Source organism: Lissotriton vulgaris, chromosome 1_1 (assembly GCF_964263255.1).
Source record: "Lissotriton vulgaris chromosome 1_1, aLisVul1.2, whole genome shotgun sequence".
In the NCBI taxonomy this organism is placed as follows: Eukaryota; Metazoa; Chordata; class Amphibia; order Caudata; family Salamandridae; genus Lissotriton; species Lissotriton vulgaris.
In genome coordinates, this window is record NC_141685.1 from 594082000 (window position 1) to 594098134 (window position 16135).

The window sequence follows — 16135 nt, forward strand, 5'->3', positions numbered from 1 at the left end:
AAGAATAATTCTGTACACAAAATCAACAAAAACATAAAGCAGGGTACATACAAAGATACATCATGGATATTAAAGGTATTAGTTACTTTTCCTATAATATATCCATGAAAACTGTCCAGACTGCTAAAGAGGTGGCGACTTGATTTCTACTATTAATCAGGAGAAAATCAACAGGCGGTACAAATCATACAGTGCAGAATTGGACTATGTGGGTCGACGTTTCGGTCTTATCTTGATCATTTACAAGACCATCATCAGGACGAGATATTGATATATACAAGGTTGACCCTCTGTAAGAAAAACAACATGACATTACAGTGTATTCTGTTACTTTTGAATACTTTTAAATTCCTGGTTCACTAGCTTAAAAACATTTGTAGTTGCATCTTTATTTAGAAAAATTAGAGACAATCTAAAACAGTCGGTGTGGCGACTGGAGCAAGATAACATCATTTAACAATCATAGGATTACATTATTCCTAGGTTTTGTCTCTAATTTTTCTAAATAAAGATGCAACTACAAATGTTTTTAAGCTAGTGAACCAGGAATTTAAAAGTATTCAAAAGTAACAGAATACACTGTAATGTCATGTTGTTTTTCTTACAGAGGGTCAACCTTGTATATATCAATATCTCGTCCTGATGATGGTCTTGTAAATGATCAAGATAAGACCGAAACGTCGACCCACATAGTCCAATTCTGCACTGTATGATTTGTACCGCCTGTTGATTTTCTCCTGATTAATAGTAGAAATCAAGTCGCCACCTCTTTAGCAGTCTGGACAGTTTTCATGGATATATTATAGGAAAAGTAACTAATACCTTTAATATCCATGATGTATCTTTGTATGTACCCTGCTTTATGTTTTTGTTGATTTTGTGTACAGAATTATTCTTTGTTTTAAGTGCAAAAATAATAACTTTTCAGACAAGAAAACTATCCTGGTTTCATGTTTTATTATTCATTTACTCTACTTTTGATGTTAGTGTGGTAACATCCTGTGTTTTCTCATTGTTAGAAATTTTTAAATTGATTCGAACAGCCGCTGATTGAACTCAAATTTAGGTACTTTGATTGTTATTCAACAAGCCCTAAACTAGTGCTGTAAATTCTGTTTCCATGAGAGCATACAAGATGATTGGCTGACTGAAGAAGTAACAAAACCACCAATTGCAACAATGACAAAATGTGTACTTTATAATCGTGCATATTCTTAGAGCACACCCAGACTCTTTCCTAGACCCTTTCTGCAGAGACCTTTTGGCGCAGACTGTCCCATTTTCCACATCTATCCCTAGGCCATGCTGATTTGAGAGACTACTGAGTTTCTTTGCTCGCTTTATGGGTTCTGCTTTCATATATTTCTTGATGTATTTAGCTGACTTTAAAACTGAAGCTTTATGCTCTCGAACTAGACCTACATCTGGCCTGCATTCCCCGGGTGCGTAGGAGCAGAGCTGGGGAGCGCTCTTTTAGTGCTTTGGCCCCTGCCCTATGGAACTCCATTCCACTCGCTGTACGCAGCACACAAGATCATTGGGTATTTAGAAAACAGATAAAAACCTGTCTGTTTTCATCCATCTAGCTCAACAGTGTGTGCACATGGTGCACACATGTTCCTTGGGCGTTTTGAAACAGATTATACCTGGCTGTCTTTGCTTCTGTTTAGGTTCACCTTTCCCGGCCTTCCGTCCGTTCCGTCCGCTAGCGCCGGGACGCTCCAGTGGTGGGGCAGCCATGCGCTATACAAATATACCTAACATAACATAGAACTCTTTATGGGTTCTGGCTGGAACATTTTGCCCGATTCTTAAAATAAGGATAGTTTTCTTTATAAAACCGTGCTTAATGCATTTTTTTTATGATCTTTATTTACCAATAATAGATTATTGATTTCTGTTCAGATTTATAACTGAGATCAATACAAATTTACTGTGATTTTAATAGATATGACCACTAAACGATTAATGTTTGACTTGGCTCTTTTTTCAGGGTCATACCTGAACTTTTTGCATTCCTCCTGTATTTTTTCTGACCTGTTGGCTGTTTTATGACTCAGGGCACTTTACCACTGCTGATCAGTGCTGAAGTGCATATGCTCTCCCTATTGTAAATTGATGTATGGATTAGTGACTCCATGATTCGCTCGTTTGGTTTACTTATCAGACCCTAGTACTGTGCACTGAGTGTGCCCAGGGCTTGTAAATCCAAATGCTGCGGGTGGGCTTGCAGCATTGTGCCACCCACAGAAGCAGCCTTGTAAAATGTGTCTCAGGTCTGCCATTGCAGAGCCTGTGTGCAGTGTGGTACTGCCATGCTGACTGGGCAAGTGCACCCACTTGCCAGTCCCTAAACCTTCCTTTTTCTTCATAACACCACCCCTATGGTAGGCCCAAGGGTGGGGGCATTGTAAGTATAAGGTAGGACATGCCCTGGTATGTGTGGCATGTCCTAATAGTGAATTACAGTCATTTTCGTTTTTCACTATTGCAAGGCTACCTGTTATCCATAGGCCAGAATGGGCAGTTAGATTATTATACTTCATAATCCTAACTGACTCGGGGAACATGGTGGAAATTAGAGTTTAGTATGCCTGAACTCGGAATGATAAAATACATCTTTTAGTGAAGTTGGTTTTAACATTCTGTGTTTGAAAATACCACTTTTAGGAAGTAGGTATTTTCTTGTCTAAATATCCAAGCCTGCCTTTGCTAGGTTGTATATTCCTTGTCTGGAGTTTGCGTGACAGGGCTGAGGGATACAAAGCGGTACAAAAGGGGGTGGTGATGGACGGAGCATCTGAACCAGAACGGTGATGGATTAAAACCCAGATCTGTTGACTGGGTGTGGGTGCTTGATTGGTTCAGATGCTCCGTCCATCACCACCCCCTTTTGTACCGCTTTGTTCGCCATAAGTTGGCAGGGTATGCTCAGACGTGAGTCCCTTGCTCACTTTGCCACTGGATTCAAGCAAGCCTGGCTGGAATGCCAGAAACCGGTCCTAGGAAGCTTGTTTTCGGTCCAGGGAAGGCATGGCTTGGCAGTTCGGGCTGGACTGTTCCCATGAGGCACAGGGTCAGACCGATTTGCATATGGCAATGTCTGAACTGGGGTAGCAGAGTGGGCTAAAGAACGGTGATGGATTAAACCCAGATCTGTTGACTGGGTGTGAGTGTTTGATTGGTTCAGATGCTCCGTCCAGCACCACCCCCTTTTTAACCATCCTGAAGGCAGCGTGCTTGGTTCTAAGTTAGAGGGTGCCCCTGCATAAGCAGGACCCCCCTGCATGAGCAGGATACCCCTGCAGCTTATGGAGTTCATTCTCCCGGGTTTTAAGTGCATCAGCCATTTACGACATATAGGGTGGCATTTTACGACTGTGTGATTACCAACTCAAAAACGGCTGAAAGTAACCCTATCGTGTTTGGTGTAAAAATTTGTGGAATTATACCCCTACACTGGTAGCTGGTGTGGGAGGCATGATTCCACCTCTCAGAAAAGAGCTTTGTGAGGTCCCTGGTGTTCCCGGTCTCAGCCTTCTAGTCCCGGGCAGCCCAAAATGTTGCTGCCAACCAGAGACACATTTATGCCCTCTTGCTGCCGAGCCAAGCTTGAGCAGGGGGGAAGGCAGAATAGGCATCCTGTCACCGGGAGGTGTGGCCACCTCCCAGATAGGATTTAGTGTATTAGGCCTGGGTGGGTGCACTTGCCAGCGACTGAAAGTCTGCATAAGGGGCAAATTTGGTGTCGCTGTGCAATGTACAGTTCAAACCAGTTGTGGGAGCAGTTGGCTCATGCTCTGCCACGAAACTGGACAAAGGACATAGGATTAAACCTCCCCACTGTCCAGAGCCTCGCCTGGGAGGGTCCCGTGAATCTGCCCAACCCTCTCCTATGGGTAAAAAAGGGCTTACATGGCTGTAGGACCCTAGATTCGATGTGGACAGGATTCTGAACCAGGAACCACTGAACTTCGACCGTCTGGACACTCTGGACTTCACTGGACTTCGTTTGGGCCAGACTTAGTCTCCCTCTCAGTCTGAAGCATTGTCTGTGCCTGTGCACCATACAGGCTCCGTGCAGCACCTGTGGAGCATTAAGGACAACTTAAGACCTCTCCCTTGGAGTGAAGGAGTCACTCCCCTGCAACTACAGGCACCGCAACACTGCTGTCTGGTCTCCTGACCATGAGCTCCTACAGACTCTGAAGGCTCCAACACAGGAGGTGGGTTTTTACCTCCCTCGAGGTCTGACCTGCCCTCCCACCAAGTTTGAGGTCAGAATCTCTTGTGGTGGCTGCAATACCGAACCCCTGTGCACCGCGTACATTTGCAAGTGCGTATGCTTGTTGGCATTTCCGGCACAAGTGCATTAGGCTTCAAGTAGCCCCAACCTCTGGCACCATTTCCTACCAAGAACTCTGGCCTCCTCGCACTGAATGCTTTGTGGGCTGCAATTTGGTGAAATCACTCAAGGTCCTCTCGCAACTCCTGTGCCTCCAGCCTGTGAGTCCACTTGATGGTAAACTTTGCTTTCCTTGGGCTGGTTGCTTCAGGCCTGCCCTGACTCCTCTGTGTGTGGTGAATCTCCTGGACCTTGCTGGTCCGAACCGTAACAATCCTTGACCTTCTGTGTGGGTTGCCGTTGCCAAGGCTCATTGGTGCTTCCGCCAGACGCCCATTCCTCAGCACTCAACATCTTTCATGGGAGAGCTCGTATCCAGCACCTGGTCATCCTTGACATCTCCTGGTCCCCGTGGCTGCAGTACAGAACTCCATCAACGAACCTGAGGCACCCAACATCGGTGGTCATTAGTCTACCGAGCCCCTCGGCACTCGGGAGTGACCCAGACTCTGGTGCCTCTGCTTTCAGGTACTCTTCAACAAGAATCCACCTTTGGAAGCCAACGCACACTTTTCTTCCTTCCAGCAGCAGCTCTTATTCCGAGTCCTCCACTGGGTTCAATGGCGGTTTCTGACGCCACTACAGACCTATGCACCCGACTTTCCTCGGATAGGTAACTTGGGTACCTCGGTATCCACAGGTGGGGTGCTCTCCAAACTCCTAACTTCCATGGGGTTCCTTCAAAGTCCACTGGGAGGGGTCCTTAAACTCAAACTTCCATTGCGAGTTTCCCGTAGAGTTGTACAGGGCACGCAGTCATGTTCCCACACTGCACCCTTCCTCCATGGCGGTCCCCACTTACTCACCATGGGTAGTTTGTTGGGGTCCCAGCGATTCTACAACCTCTAGACACAGTCTTGTCACTGTCTTGACTCGAGTCGTGGTTCTTCTACCACTGTTTTAGTATATGGTTTGGTTCCCCTCTGGGTCCCACTGTGTATTAGTGCTATTTACTATCATTTCTGTGCTTAAGTATTGTGCACTTTGTGATTATCTCTGTGTAGGATATACTGTGTCGTACTAGAGAGCGTTATATTAATAAATACATATTTGTATAACTACTGTGTGGTTCTCCTTTCATTTAACCAATACAATAAGGTTGCACTCTGCTTCACATTCCTTCAAGACAAAGCCTGAAGGCTGCTCTCCACAGCTGCCACTTGGATAGCTCTCTAAGGTTATCTTTGACGTCTTAAATCACCATAATGGTTGTTTGGACTGGTGCAAGGTGCCCACTTTAATTAGTGGACATCATATACAAGGCCAACTTCGCACAGGACGCCGTCTGCATTTGATTTATCAAGACATTCCTTTACCTGGAGTTGCTTTCTGGCATTAGAGATGAGAATGAACTTTAGGCTCTACTTGAGCGGAGCCTTTGAGATCCATGCTTGGATAGTAGTACAGCAATTCTTTGGTGTTGTGATATCCGAATATTAAGGACCCTCAACTAGTGCAGCAATTCGATTTCCAGCTATTTAAATCATGTAGAGTCTTACGGGTAGGGGAAATATGACACAATCTATGCGTTTTTCCACCTAAAGGACACAGGCATTCCTCACATGTCTGTTACAAAATTCTGCCCCATAATATAGCTTCTGCAACTAACTCTAAAGAGCCCTCTCGGATCAAGAGTCTGCATTAGACATCCCATTAATACCTACTTGGGCAGAGGAGTTAATTTGCTAGGAGTCCTGTCCCATTCCTTCAATTTGACCCGGGAAGCCTTTGCTTTGCCTGGAGCCTGGTGGTTCTTTTCAGAGTCCTTTAGCATTATGTTATGTTATGTGAAAGTTCTTATAGATCGCACTTACACCAAACGGTTTCTTGGCGCTATGGGCAAGAGGGAGACAGATAAGGTGAGGTGAGAACGGGGAGGAGAAAAAGGAACGGGGGAAGGGAAGAAAACCTAGATATGTGCTTTGCAGAACAAGTGGGTTTTCAGGAGAGACCTGAAGTGGGTGTAAGAGGTGGTGAGCCTAAACTCTAAAGGGAGTGCGTTCCAAAAAGAAGGGGCAAGAAACGAGAATCTAAGCCCTCCATGTTTCTTGCGTTTGAAGGTGGTTATCTTAAGTAAGGCAAGATGGGAGGATTGGAGGTTACGGGAAGGGGCATAGTGGTAGAGGAGAGAGGAGATGAAGGCTGGGCCGAGGCTGGCCAGCTCTTTAAAGATGGTGCAGCCTAGTTTGAAGTTACAACGTTTGGCTACAGGGAGCCAATGGAGGGTTTTTAACAGGTGACGAACGTGCTGGTGCCTGGGCTGATTGAAAATCAATCGTGCAGCCTGGTTCTGAAACCGCTGCAATCGATTCAACTGGTAGGCAGGGATGCCAACATAGAGGGAGTTGGCATAATCTAACCTGGAATTTACCAGGGCCAATAAAGCCAGGGTGAGAGCCTCTGTAGTGAGGAAGCGGTATATCTTGCGGATTTTACGTAAGTGGAAAAAACTAGGAGACCACCGTATTAATCTGGGGTTTCATCGAAAGATGACCACCCAAAGGCTTTTAGCGGAGTCAGCAGGGTGGGGGGGGGGGAGACCCAAGAGAGTAGGCCAAAAGTTAGAGCTTCACGGATTGGAGGCGCCCCCGATAAGAAGCAATTCGGTTTTATTGGGGTTGAATTTCAGATGATTTGCCCCCATCCAATCGCTGATGTGGCACAGAGTGGACTGGAAGTTGTGGATGGATTGGTCCGAGGGGTCGATATCGAAGATCAATTGAATGTCATCTGCATAATTAAATGCAGTGACATTGCTGCCTCGTAGAGACCGGATAAGGGGGTAAGGTACAAGTTGAAAAGGAGGGGGGAAAGAGAGGAACCCTGCGGGACACCGCATATCAACCCAACCTTGTCAGCAGAGAACTGGGAGAGACGGACAGCCGGGTGACGGTTACTCACAAACTAGCAAACCCAGTCAAGGGCTAAACACCGGATGCCGGCCTCGTCGACACGGCCGACCAGGATATCATGGTTGACCGTGTCGAAGGCAGCCCACAAATCCAGAAGCACCAAAGCCTGACTGATGTTAAGGTCCGCGCCCCTCCGCAGCTCCTCCATCACTGAGAGAATGACCAACTCAGTTGAATGGGCAGGTCGAAAACCGGCCTGTTGAGGATTGAGAAACTGCGTGTGCTAATAAATGAGCTCAAGAAGTTGGTGATATGGGTCTCAAGTACTTTACTGAGGTAAGGGAGTAGGGAAATGGGGCGAAAGTTGTTCATAAGGGGCAGGTCAGCATTGGGCTTCTTGCGAATGGGCACCACTGCAGCGGTTTTAAAAGAGCTAGGGACCAAGCCCACTTTGAGTGAGTTCTTGAGAAGAGTCAGAGGGGGAGTGGGGCAGGCAGTAAAGGCCTCACGCAGGACATGAGGGGGGCAGCAGTCAGTGGGGGAGCCAGAGGTCACCTTATTTACGGCTAAAAACTTGTCCTCCGAAATAGGAGGTGTCTGTGTAATTTGTTGAGGATTATGAGCAGCAGGAGGGGTGGCTGGAGTGGACGAGTCAGGGGACAAGACAAGGAATACTGTTTTTAATTTTAACGATTTTTTTCAATGAAAAACAAATTAAGGGAGTCACAAAGTGCCTGGGAGGGGGGAGCTTTAATGGTGATCCTATCTGGGTGCGAGAGTTCTTCCACAATGGAGAAAATGTCTTTTGACTTAGAGGCTGAGTCTACAATTTTCTTGAAGAAATAAGAAGTTTTAGCTTTTAGATTGGATGTACCCTAAGCTCAGGAAATGTAATTACGTACAGAACGTATCTTTGAATGAAAAATTATATGGAAATAGTAATCTTACATATGTCAAATACTAAATAAAATATGAATTTTAAAGATTATTCATTACAGCCCAAACCAAAGAGGTCTGTGAAAATAAAATCAGTTTCTGCCACTGTGAAATTAGAAATGTAAGGTTTAGAGTTAGTTGCTGACGTATGGAAACACGGCTGTAAGCCAACAGCTCACTTTGCGAGTCACTGAGAATAGAGACAAGTCAGAAGTTCTCTAGTCATTACAGTTTTACAAAATGCCAAAATAATTCCAGTTTTGTATTTGTAACCTTTAATGTAACAACGTATTTAATTACTTAGATTTCTGCTTAATATGTATACTGCTATTTCTCTGCAACGCATTCCATCAGCTGGTTTGCCTTGTTCGATCAATATAAATCAGCAACAATAAAAAATACATTTTGCATCTCATAACAGGAGATACGAATGTATTATTTTGTAGTAAAAAAAAAAAAAAATTTAACTTACTGTGTTATGAAAAACATAACAGTCTGGTAATTCACGAGCACGAATTGTTTGAAGAGCGATACCTTTCAGCTTGAAAAAGATTTCAACGTTTATAAGCCTAGAAGAAAGGAAAAGAAAATAGTTGTTTTTTTCCTCTAATTAATGTGAGTCTCCGTTTAAATTGAAATTCTCAAATTACCTGTAAAATTCTAGCTTAAAAAAGGTGGCATTCATCATATGCCAATCACGAGTTGAATTGCTGGTTAAACACTCTAGAAAAAAAAGGAAATAACTTTTTTTAATATTGTGTCAGTATAAAGCAGTCAGCTACCACTGGAAAGACAAGAACACAAACCTGCAACAACTAATGACGTTGTACATGAAAACAGAAAAATTAAGAGTTAGAAACATCAGATTAAATGTTTCAACCAAACATTCCCATTTTACGTATATGAAAGTTCTTTAGGTCTGGCTTGACTGTGCAACTGGAAGCAGACTTTATGTGATCAACAGAAAAAGAGTTTTAGGAAGCACCAAGTCAGTTAGGGGCTCCGGCGCATTCCACACTTGGATTACCACGAGACCAGATTTTTGGTCGGCAAAAGTTGTGCCTTTTACTGAAAGAGTCTGTGTATTGCGTTCCTGTGGGTGAATGGGCAGAAAGGCTCTTCCTCACCTAATGTGGACTCTGCATTAAAACGTAATGGTGAGGTGTCAAGGAAGGACTCTCTCCTTGAGGTTTTAATCCTATCTGCTCAGAAGGTTCTGTCACAATACTGCGTGAACCAGCGGCAGCGTTTCCAGCGCTACACATTATTTTAAAGCGAGTGTGGATTGGGTGGCCAGTGCCTCGCAATCCTCCATGTGAGGAGGCCAAGATGCCCGCCACACCAAGCCGGGGAAGGGATGATAGAAGGGAGGAAGAGGGCATGAGAGCAAAAGCACAGAAGTCACTCATGTGTTCCGAACATTCCTACCCATGTGTGTGGCTAAGGGTGAATGTGTGTGGCTAAGGGTGAAGGTGTGTGACTAAGGGTGAAGGTGTGTGACTAAGGGTGCAGGTGTGTGGCTAAGGGGTGCAGGTATGTGGCGCAAGGGGTGCAGGTGTCTGTGGCGCAAGGGGTGCAGGTGTCTGTGGCGCAAGGGGTGCAGGTGTCTGTGGCGCAAGGGGTGCAGGTGTCTGTGGCGCAAGGGGTGCAGGTGTCTGTGGCGCAAGGGGTGCAGGTGTCTGTGGCGCAAGGGGTGCAGGTGTCTGTGGCTAGGGGTGCAGGTGTCTGTGGCTAGGGGTGCAGGTGTCTGTGGCGCAAGGGGTGCAGGTGTCTGTGGCGCAAGGGGTGCAGGTGTCTGTGGCGCAAGGGGTGCAGGTGTCTGTGGCTAGGGGTGCAGGTGTCTCTGGCTAGAGGTGCAGGTGTGTGTGGCTAGGAGTTTGTGGGTCTGTGTGGCTAGGAGTTTGTGGGTGTGTGTGGCTAGGAGTTTGTGGGTGTGTGTGGCAAGGGGTGTGTGGGTAGTGTGTGTGTGTATCTATAGGGGTTTGTGTAGAGAGGTGTGTGTTTAGAAGGGTCTGTGTTCAGAGGGGTTTGTGTTCAGAGCGGTTTGTGTTCAGAGGGGTTTGTGTTCAGAGCTTCAGAGGGGTTTGTGTTCAGAGGGGTTTGTGTTCAGAGGGTATGTGCGTTACACGCGCTTGCACCCCAACCACCACATCACAAGGATTGTAAGAGTCCCGGCATATAGCAGTTTCATGGGGCAGTTGGGGGCCATCTCTTGTGTGACTTAAAGTGCCTTTTAACATTTTTCTTAACCCTTTCCCTGCTGCCGTTGGCCGTTGGCAATCGCGAGCACTCCCTCACCAGTGCTGCACACGACCAACGTCCGACGCAGCCCTACCCACCCTTTAGAACGCCCGCACTGCGGCGGATAACCTGCCTCGGTTAAGGAGTTAACCTTCCTACACCAATGGTTTTGAGCCCAGTCAAGCGGTGGACAGACCGTCCACAGCCATGTTTTCAGAATCCATAGAGCAGGCACATGCTTTAGCAACAATTACAGCAATTAAACAAGACTGTTGTATTTCACGCAACATTATTGCTCTGAAATGAGCGTTTTATACTTAACGGACCTACAATTACAGACGATTAACCAATTCTAGTCTGGTAGATATGGCAGGTATTTCTGGGCTATTAACCTCACAGGGTGAGTTAGAAGGACAGCAGACAAAGTTGTAGTTAGTGAAGTGTTGCAGCAGCAGTACTAGCGCATGAGCCAGAAAGGAGAGGAAACACACGTGCATTTGGTAATAAGGAGTGCACCATGCAGAAACTCGGTGAAGAGCAACATTTGTATTAAGCAAGTCAGGAATTGGAAAGAAGTAGAATACACGTACGTGGTTTGAGTTACAATAAGCAAAGTAGGACCAAGTGACTGTTTAACCACAAGATACACCTTCCTATAGGGACGCAAAGCAAGCCCCCAGGGAACCACCCCCTCCAGACATTTAGAGAGGGTCCCATACCACCACAGGCCACTGAATAGCAGTGAGATATGGGGGACTCCGTGGCCCCGCTTCACATTTTGCAGAGGGCCCCCCTCAATTTACGTTACATTACTGCGTCACTACATCTCCGAAGAGGCCCATGAGAAGTTTGCTTAGTGCTAACTTGCAGGTGGAGGAGTCCTCTGCCAGCTTGTGGTTCTGAGAGATAGGTGGGGTGGCCAGGAACTGAAAGTATTTAGAATACCTTTGAAAAACCTGGCACTGAGATTTCTTTCCCTTAATGCATTTAATAAGAACTGCTTATAGATGATTGGATCTTTGTCCGTTTCTGTATCTGGAAGGTTTTTGAAGTACCAAGTCTAAAAATATTGAATTCTGGCTCTTGCTTGGTTCTTAATTAAAGGCACGTAAAAAGGTACTGTATTAGTAGATTTCATCCAACTTAACAGACCATACTTTGGGAGATGTTTTACATAGTATTGAAGGACTGTTTCTGGAAGCTCCGTGAACATTCGCAGACAACACTTTTCAGTACTCCGTGAAATATTTGAATTTTCTGGTGAGCAATTTACTAGTTACCTATGTTTTCTACAGTTACCTTATGCTATCTCTTGCAGTGTTTGCACAGCATGTTACAAAGCACACCGGCCAGGACACTAAGGCACAGTGCGGGAGTTGTGCACTGTAGGATCACACAATTCCAACAAGCGAACGCCATGAATCATTGACTTTGCTTTCCATCCCAAAGAACTCGTCTGTCTCACACTGACCGACTGTTTTTTGTTGATTGACTGGTTTAGATTTCTTTCTTTGCTACAAGGGTATGTGAGCCGTTATGTGACAAACACAGTGTGGGATTGCTCCCTGCAACACATGCTTTCACAAACACTTTACATACACACATTGCTCTATTGCTTATGCGCCAGGGGAGTTCTGCAAATAAGTTGCTCGTTGTTTTCCCCAGGAACATGGTTTGTTTTCTGTTTTGGACGCTTCCTACGAAAGAGCTGCATTTAGTCCACGGAAAAGAGTAGAGGGCAAATGAAAAAAACCCATCACAAACGACAAATTGGTAAAGGGAGGCTGCAGTCAGTGGGTGGAGTCAGGTGTGAGGGCAGTGCGAGAGGTGTGCAGAGTAGGTGTTGTGTCTGTGTGAGGAGTCGGTTGCCAAAATAGATATAAAATAAAGTTGTTCCTTCAAATCGGACTTCATCAAATCTATTTAATAATGAAAAGATCTGTATGAAAAACCGATCTAAATCTATCACAGCAGCCGAGGCTAGGCTGGTGCACTTATGTATACATAATACTGAAAATTGGGGCAGATATCATATCTGAATAATTAAGTCATATTACAACAGAAGAAGCTAAAATATTTGAAAGTGGAAAAGCAATGTAAATAAAATAATTTTAATGTAAAAAAAGCAAATAGACATTAAGAAAGTCTGCATTTTCTTGCCCTAACCATTTGGTGCCTGCAACCTGTTCCTGGGTCACATGACTAGGTATAGTTGGCCTTTGTGTATTCCTCCCAGACAGTATCACAATAGAAGGTCTTGGAGTTTTCAGGCTTAGCTAGCCTGGCTTGATTGGTGGGGGGGTTGGGGGGGGGGGGGGGGGGGTGCACTTTAAAGGCATTGGCCAAGCACACTCACAGTTTGACCTCACCTATTGTTCCTTCAAACAGACAGAAAGCAGAGCGGGAGGGGCAGGAAATTCAAGACACCCCTGAAGGGGGAACATTCCAGAAGCTTTTCCCACTCAAAGGAGGGGCCAGGTAGAAAATTGGAACCCCGAGACCTACTCTACAGTACACTCCTGGACCTTGGGATACTACAGAAGGACTGCCCTCACGATTACGAATGGGCCCATTCATGCCAAGATCTTACTGATCGTCAAAACAAAGTTCTAGTGATGCAGCAACCACCAGTGTCAATTGGAAATGTGAGCTCTGCACTTTGTGCTACAGCATTGACAGCCTGCGGCTATCGCAAACCCAAAAGTACAGTAACGACCATCCAAGATTCGGCCTACACTCCAGCTCAGTTGGCCAGAACTTGTGAATTTCTCCCAATCTAGCATGACCAGATGATGAAAATGGCACTTTGCTTTTAGAGGATATACTTTGCTAAAAGCTTTAAAATGGTATAGCTTTGGTTTTACCGATTAGATTTTTTTTCTCAGGGATCAAATAATTTATTACATTTAACTCTTTTTCAAAAATTGGCGTGGAATTTTTCTTGTGTTGTGCTTTCACTTTATTACTGTTTATGTACTGCATAAATACTTTACACCGATTCTAACTGAAGCCCGACTGCTTAGGGTAAACGCAAGTTAATTTTGTGACTTTTTGTGGTTCACCCCGGCAAGGATTGTGGAGATTGCTTGAGAAGCGCTCCCCACCCCCCCCCCCATCCAATAACCCCATTTCTCAAAACTTCCCACTTCTTTCATCGTCTCTGTAAGACATTGTGTGTCAAATCCCATCATTGATAGAGTCAGTGTCAAGTGCAGATACTCCGGTTTGGTGAGTTCCTGTTTATTTTCCTATAAGTGCAAAGAAGTAAGTAACATGTTAGTAGGGTGACTATCAGAGTACTAATGACCCTTTGTTCCCAGGACATTGTTGATAAGAGCCCAAAAGACATGGGTTTAGACCAGTCATGCACGCTCCGGTTTGCAGCTCTAACTGTGCTGAAAGACAGCAGCTAAGGACCTAGCATGAACATTACTGAAATCATATTTAGCGCTTCTGAAGACACTTGGGCCTACCCAAACCAGGAAACAGCAGACTTCACATGATAACATTTCATTAGTGCTATATGTGGTGATTTTCCCAAAGGTAGTCCAAACTAAGCAATCAATCCCAAAACTCGAACACAACACACCCATTTTTTAGATTAATATACTTTTAGGACTCTAGGAGTAAAACAACTTGTTCAAACTTAACATACGTTCAGTCAGACAAATGAGATCAAGCTTTAAACTAAAAACAAGCATTGACCAAGAAAATTGGTCTGGTTTGCGTTCTGAGTAAATCATTAAGGAAAAGCCTGCTGCAACGATTGATTTTTTGTATACAGTGCACCAGAGTAATGTGTGATGATTCAGTGTGCTTTTGAGATGGTAAATAGCCCACATGTATTGAGATGCACAGCTCGGCACAGAAGGCAGAATGATGTGCCAAAGAGCCATTAGTACGAAGTGAGCAGGGAAAAAATCCTTGGGCAGACAGAGCCAAAGTCCACTTTAATCAGGTTGAAAAATTGTTAACATTAGGTAAAGCAGACTGCTGCACTGACAGTCAGACCTGGAAAAAAATGTATTTTTAAAATTTATATCAATTGTGGTATGAGACTTACAAACAGTAAGCACTTTGAAAGGAAATGAACATAGCTGACTGGTTTTAGTTCACTTTGTTTGAATCTGCCTTACCTTTTTCAATAGTAGGGTCGATGTAGAAAGTATTATTGTAAGGAAGGACCGCACCTCTGCGATAGTGCCGCTTACAGATCTTTATACCTTTCATGTCTTCAGCGTGTTCATAACCAACAGTGCCCAATGACAAACTTCGTATCCGGTGGTACTGAGAAAACAAGATACTTTATTAAATTAAAAATCATACCATGCATTTTAAACTATTTTATTTAGAATGAATGCAAATAAGTGACGCCTTACATTCAAATTGTGGTTCAGTTGACTGCCTTACATTACCTAGCCAGGTGCAATATATAATTCTCAAAAACTTCAGTAACTAAGTCTGGATTCCCACTGGACCTCCAGAAATAAGAATATCTTCACCAAGTCCTCTAATTTGCTCTGCCTGAAAAATGATTTTGTTCACTAGCAAAGTACACCAAAGTTGTTCACAGTAGTGCAAGGATGAATGCAGACTGGTTTTTACTACTGAGGTAGTAAAGTGCAATCCTTGGGAAAATAAAATACATTCCATACCATTCCATTGCCAAGCATTATTTTGGTCATTATAGATCATAAAAACAAAAGATAAAATATGTATATCACTGAAATTGAGAAGTAAAAGGCATTAGTAAACATTACAAAATAGAACCCTATACAATGAATTGATCATATTTCATAGCAGTTAAAAAAAAAATTAAAAAGTTTTTCATGAATGAATACGGGTAAAACAGTAGGAAAAGGGATATTTAACATGTGCAAGGAGAATTTAAAAACTTGCAGCGCCTATGCCACATGGAGTTGAGGAAACGGGACACAGCAAAAACAATCGGGACACGAACAGGAGAAACTTTTGACCATTTGCTTGTAAATGCATGAACCGGCAAGCAACCCAATCTAAACTGGGCATAAAGTTTCCTTGCCATGAATGGATGAACAGCATCAAGTAAGGGTTCAAACGAATACTGGTCTTTAAAATTGAGGAAGTCAGAGGTTAAACAGCCTGGCGTTATGCTCCCTTGAATTTCAGCCAATCTAAACAGTCTGTAAGCTTGTATTATTTCAAACAGCGATATTGTCTGGGACACTTCCCCAGGGTGGGTCCATAGGTTCGGAAGAACAGGTCTTTTATGTGTGCAAACCAGGATAGTTTTCCCACCCCTGGGAGCCCCAAAATCGCCTTGAATTCAGACTGATAGGCTAATAATTCAGGGGTCGCCCATAGTCTACGCCAAAAAGTAAAGGGACGTAATCCAATCTCCTCTTCGATGGGTCTAATCCTAGTACTGAGAACCATCTATTTACTATATAGCGGAACAAGTCACTGTATGTGAAACTGACAAACAGAAAATGTTGTGAAACAAATTAGGACTCGAACAACACGCAACTACTTCATTCTTGGACCCACTTGTGGTTGGATGATCAAGATCTGTTGGGCCATGCAGCAGTGGATCTCCCCAAACCTAAGTGCCTCAAGGCAACCGGAATGTCTTCCTCATGAATACCATACACTTCTCAAGCTAGGTCATGGACTGGTGAGTTTATAAAAGGTCACTTTCAAAACATCTTGTTAGACGGAGACC

General features: G+C 44.3%; 1 protein-coding gene across 1 annotated transcript in view; it reads right to left on the reverse strand.

Annotated features, from left to right (window-relative positions):
- The window catches only part of MCOLN2 (mucolipin TRP cation channel 2), a 416948-nt gene that overhangs the window by 278758 nt on the left and 122055 nt on the right, over nt 1-16135 (reverse strand). The window contains exons 4-6 of the mRNA XM_086954049.1: nt 14571-14721; nt 8844-8916; nt 8666-8762 (exon numbers count right to left, since the gene is read on the reverse strand). Of these exons, the coding sequence (XP_086810175.1) occupies nt 8666-8762; nt 8844-8916; nt 14571-14721 (321 nt within the window). The remainder of the gene's footprint in view (nt 1-8665; nt 8763-8843; nt 8917-14570; nt 14722-16135) is intronic.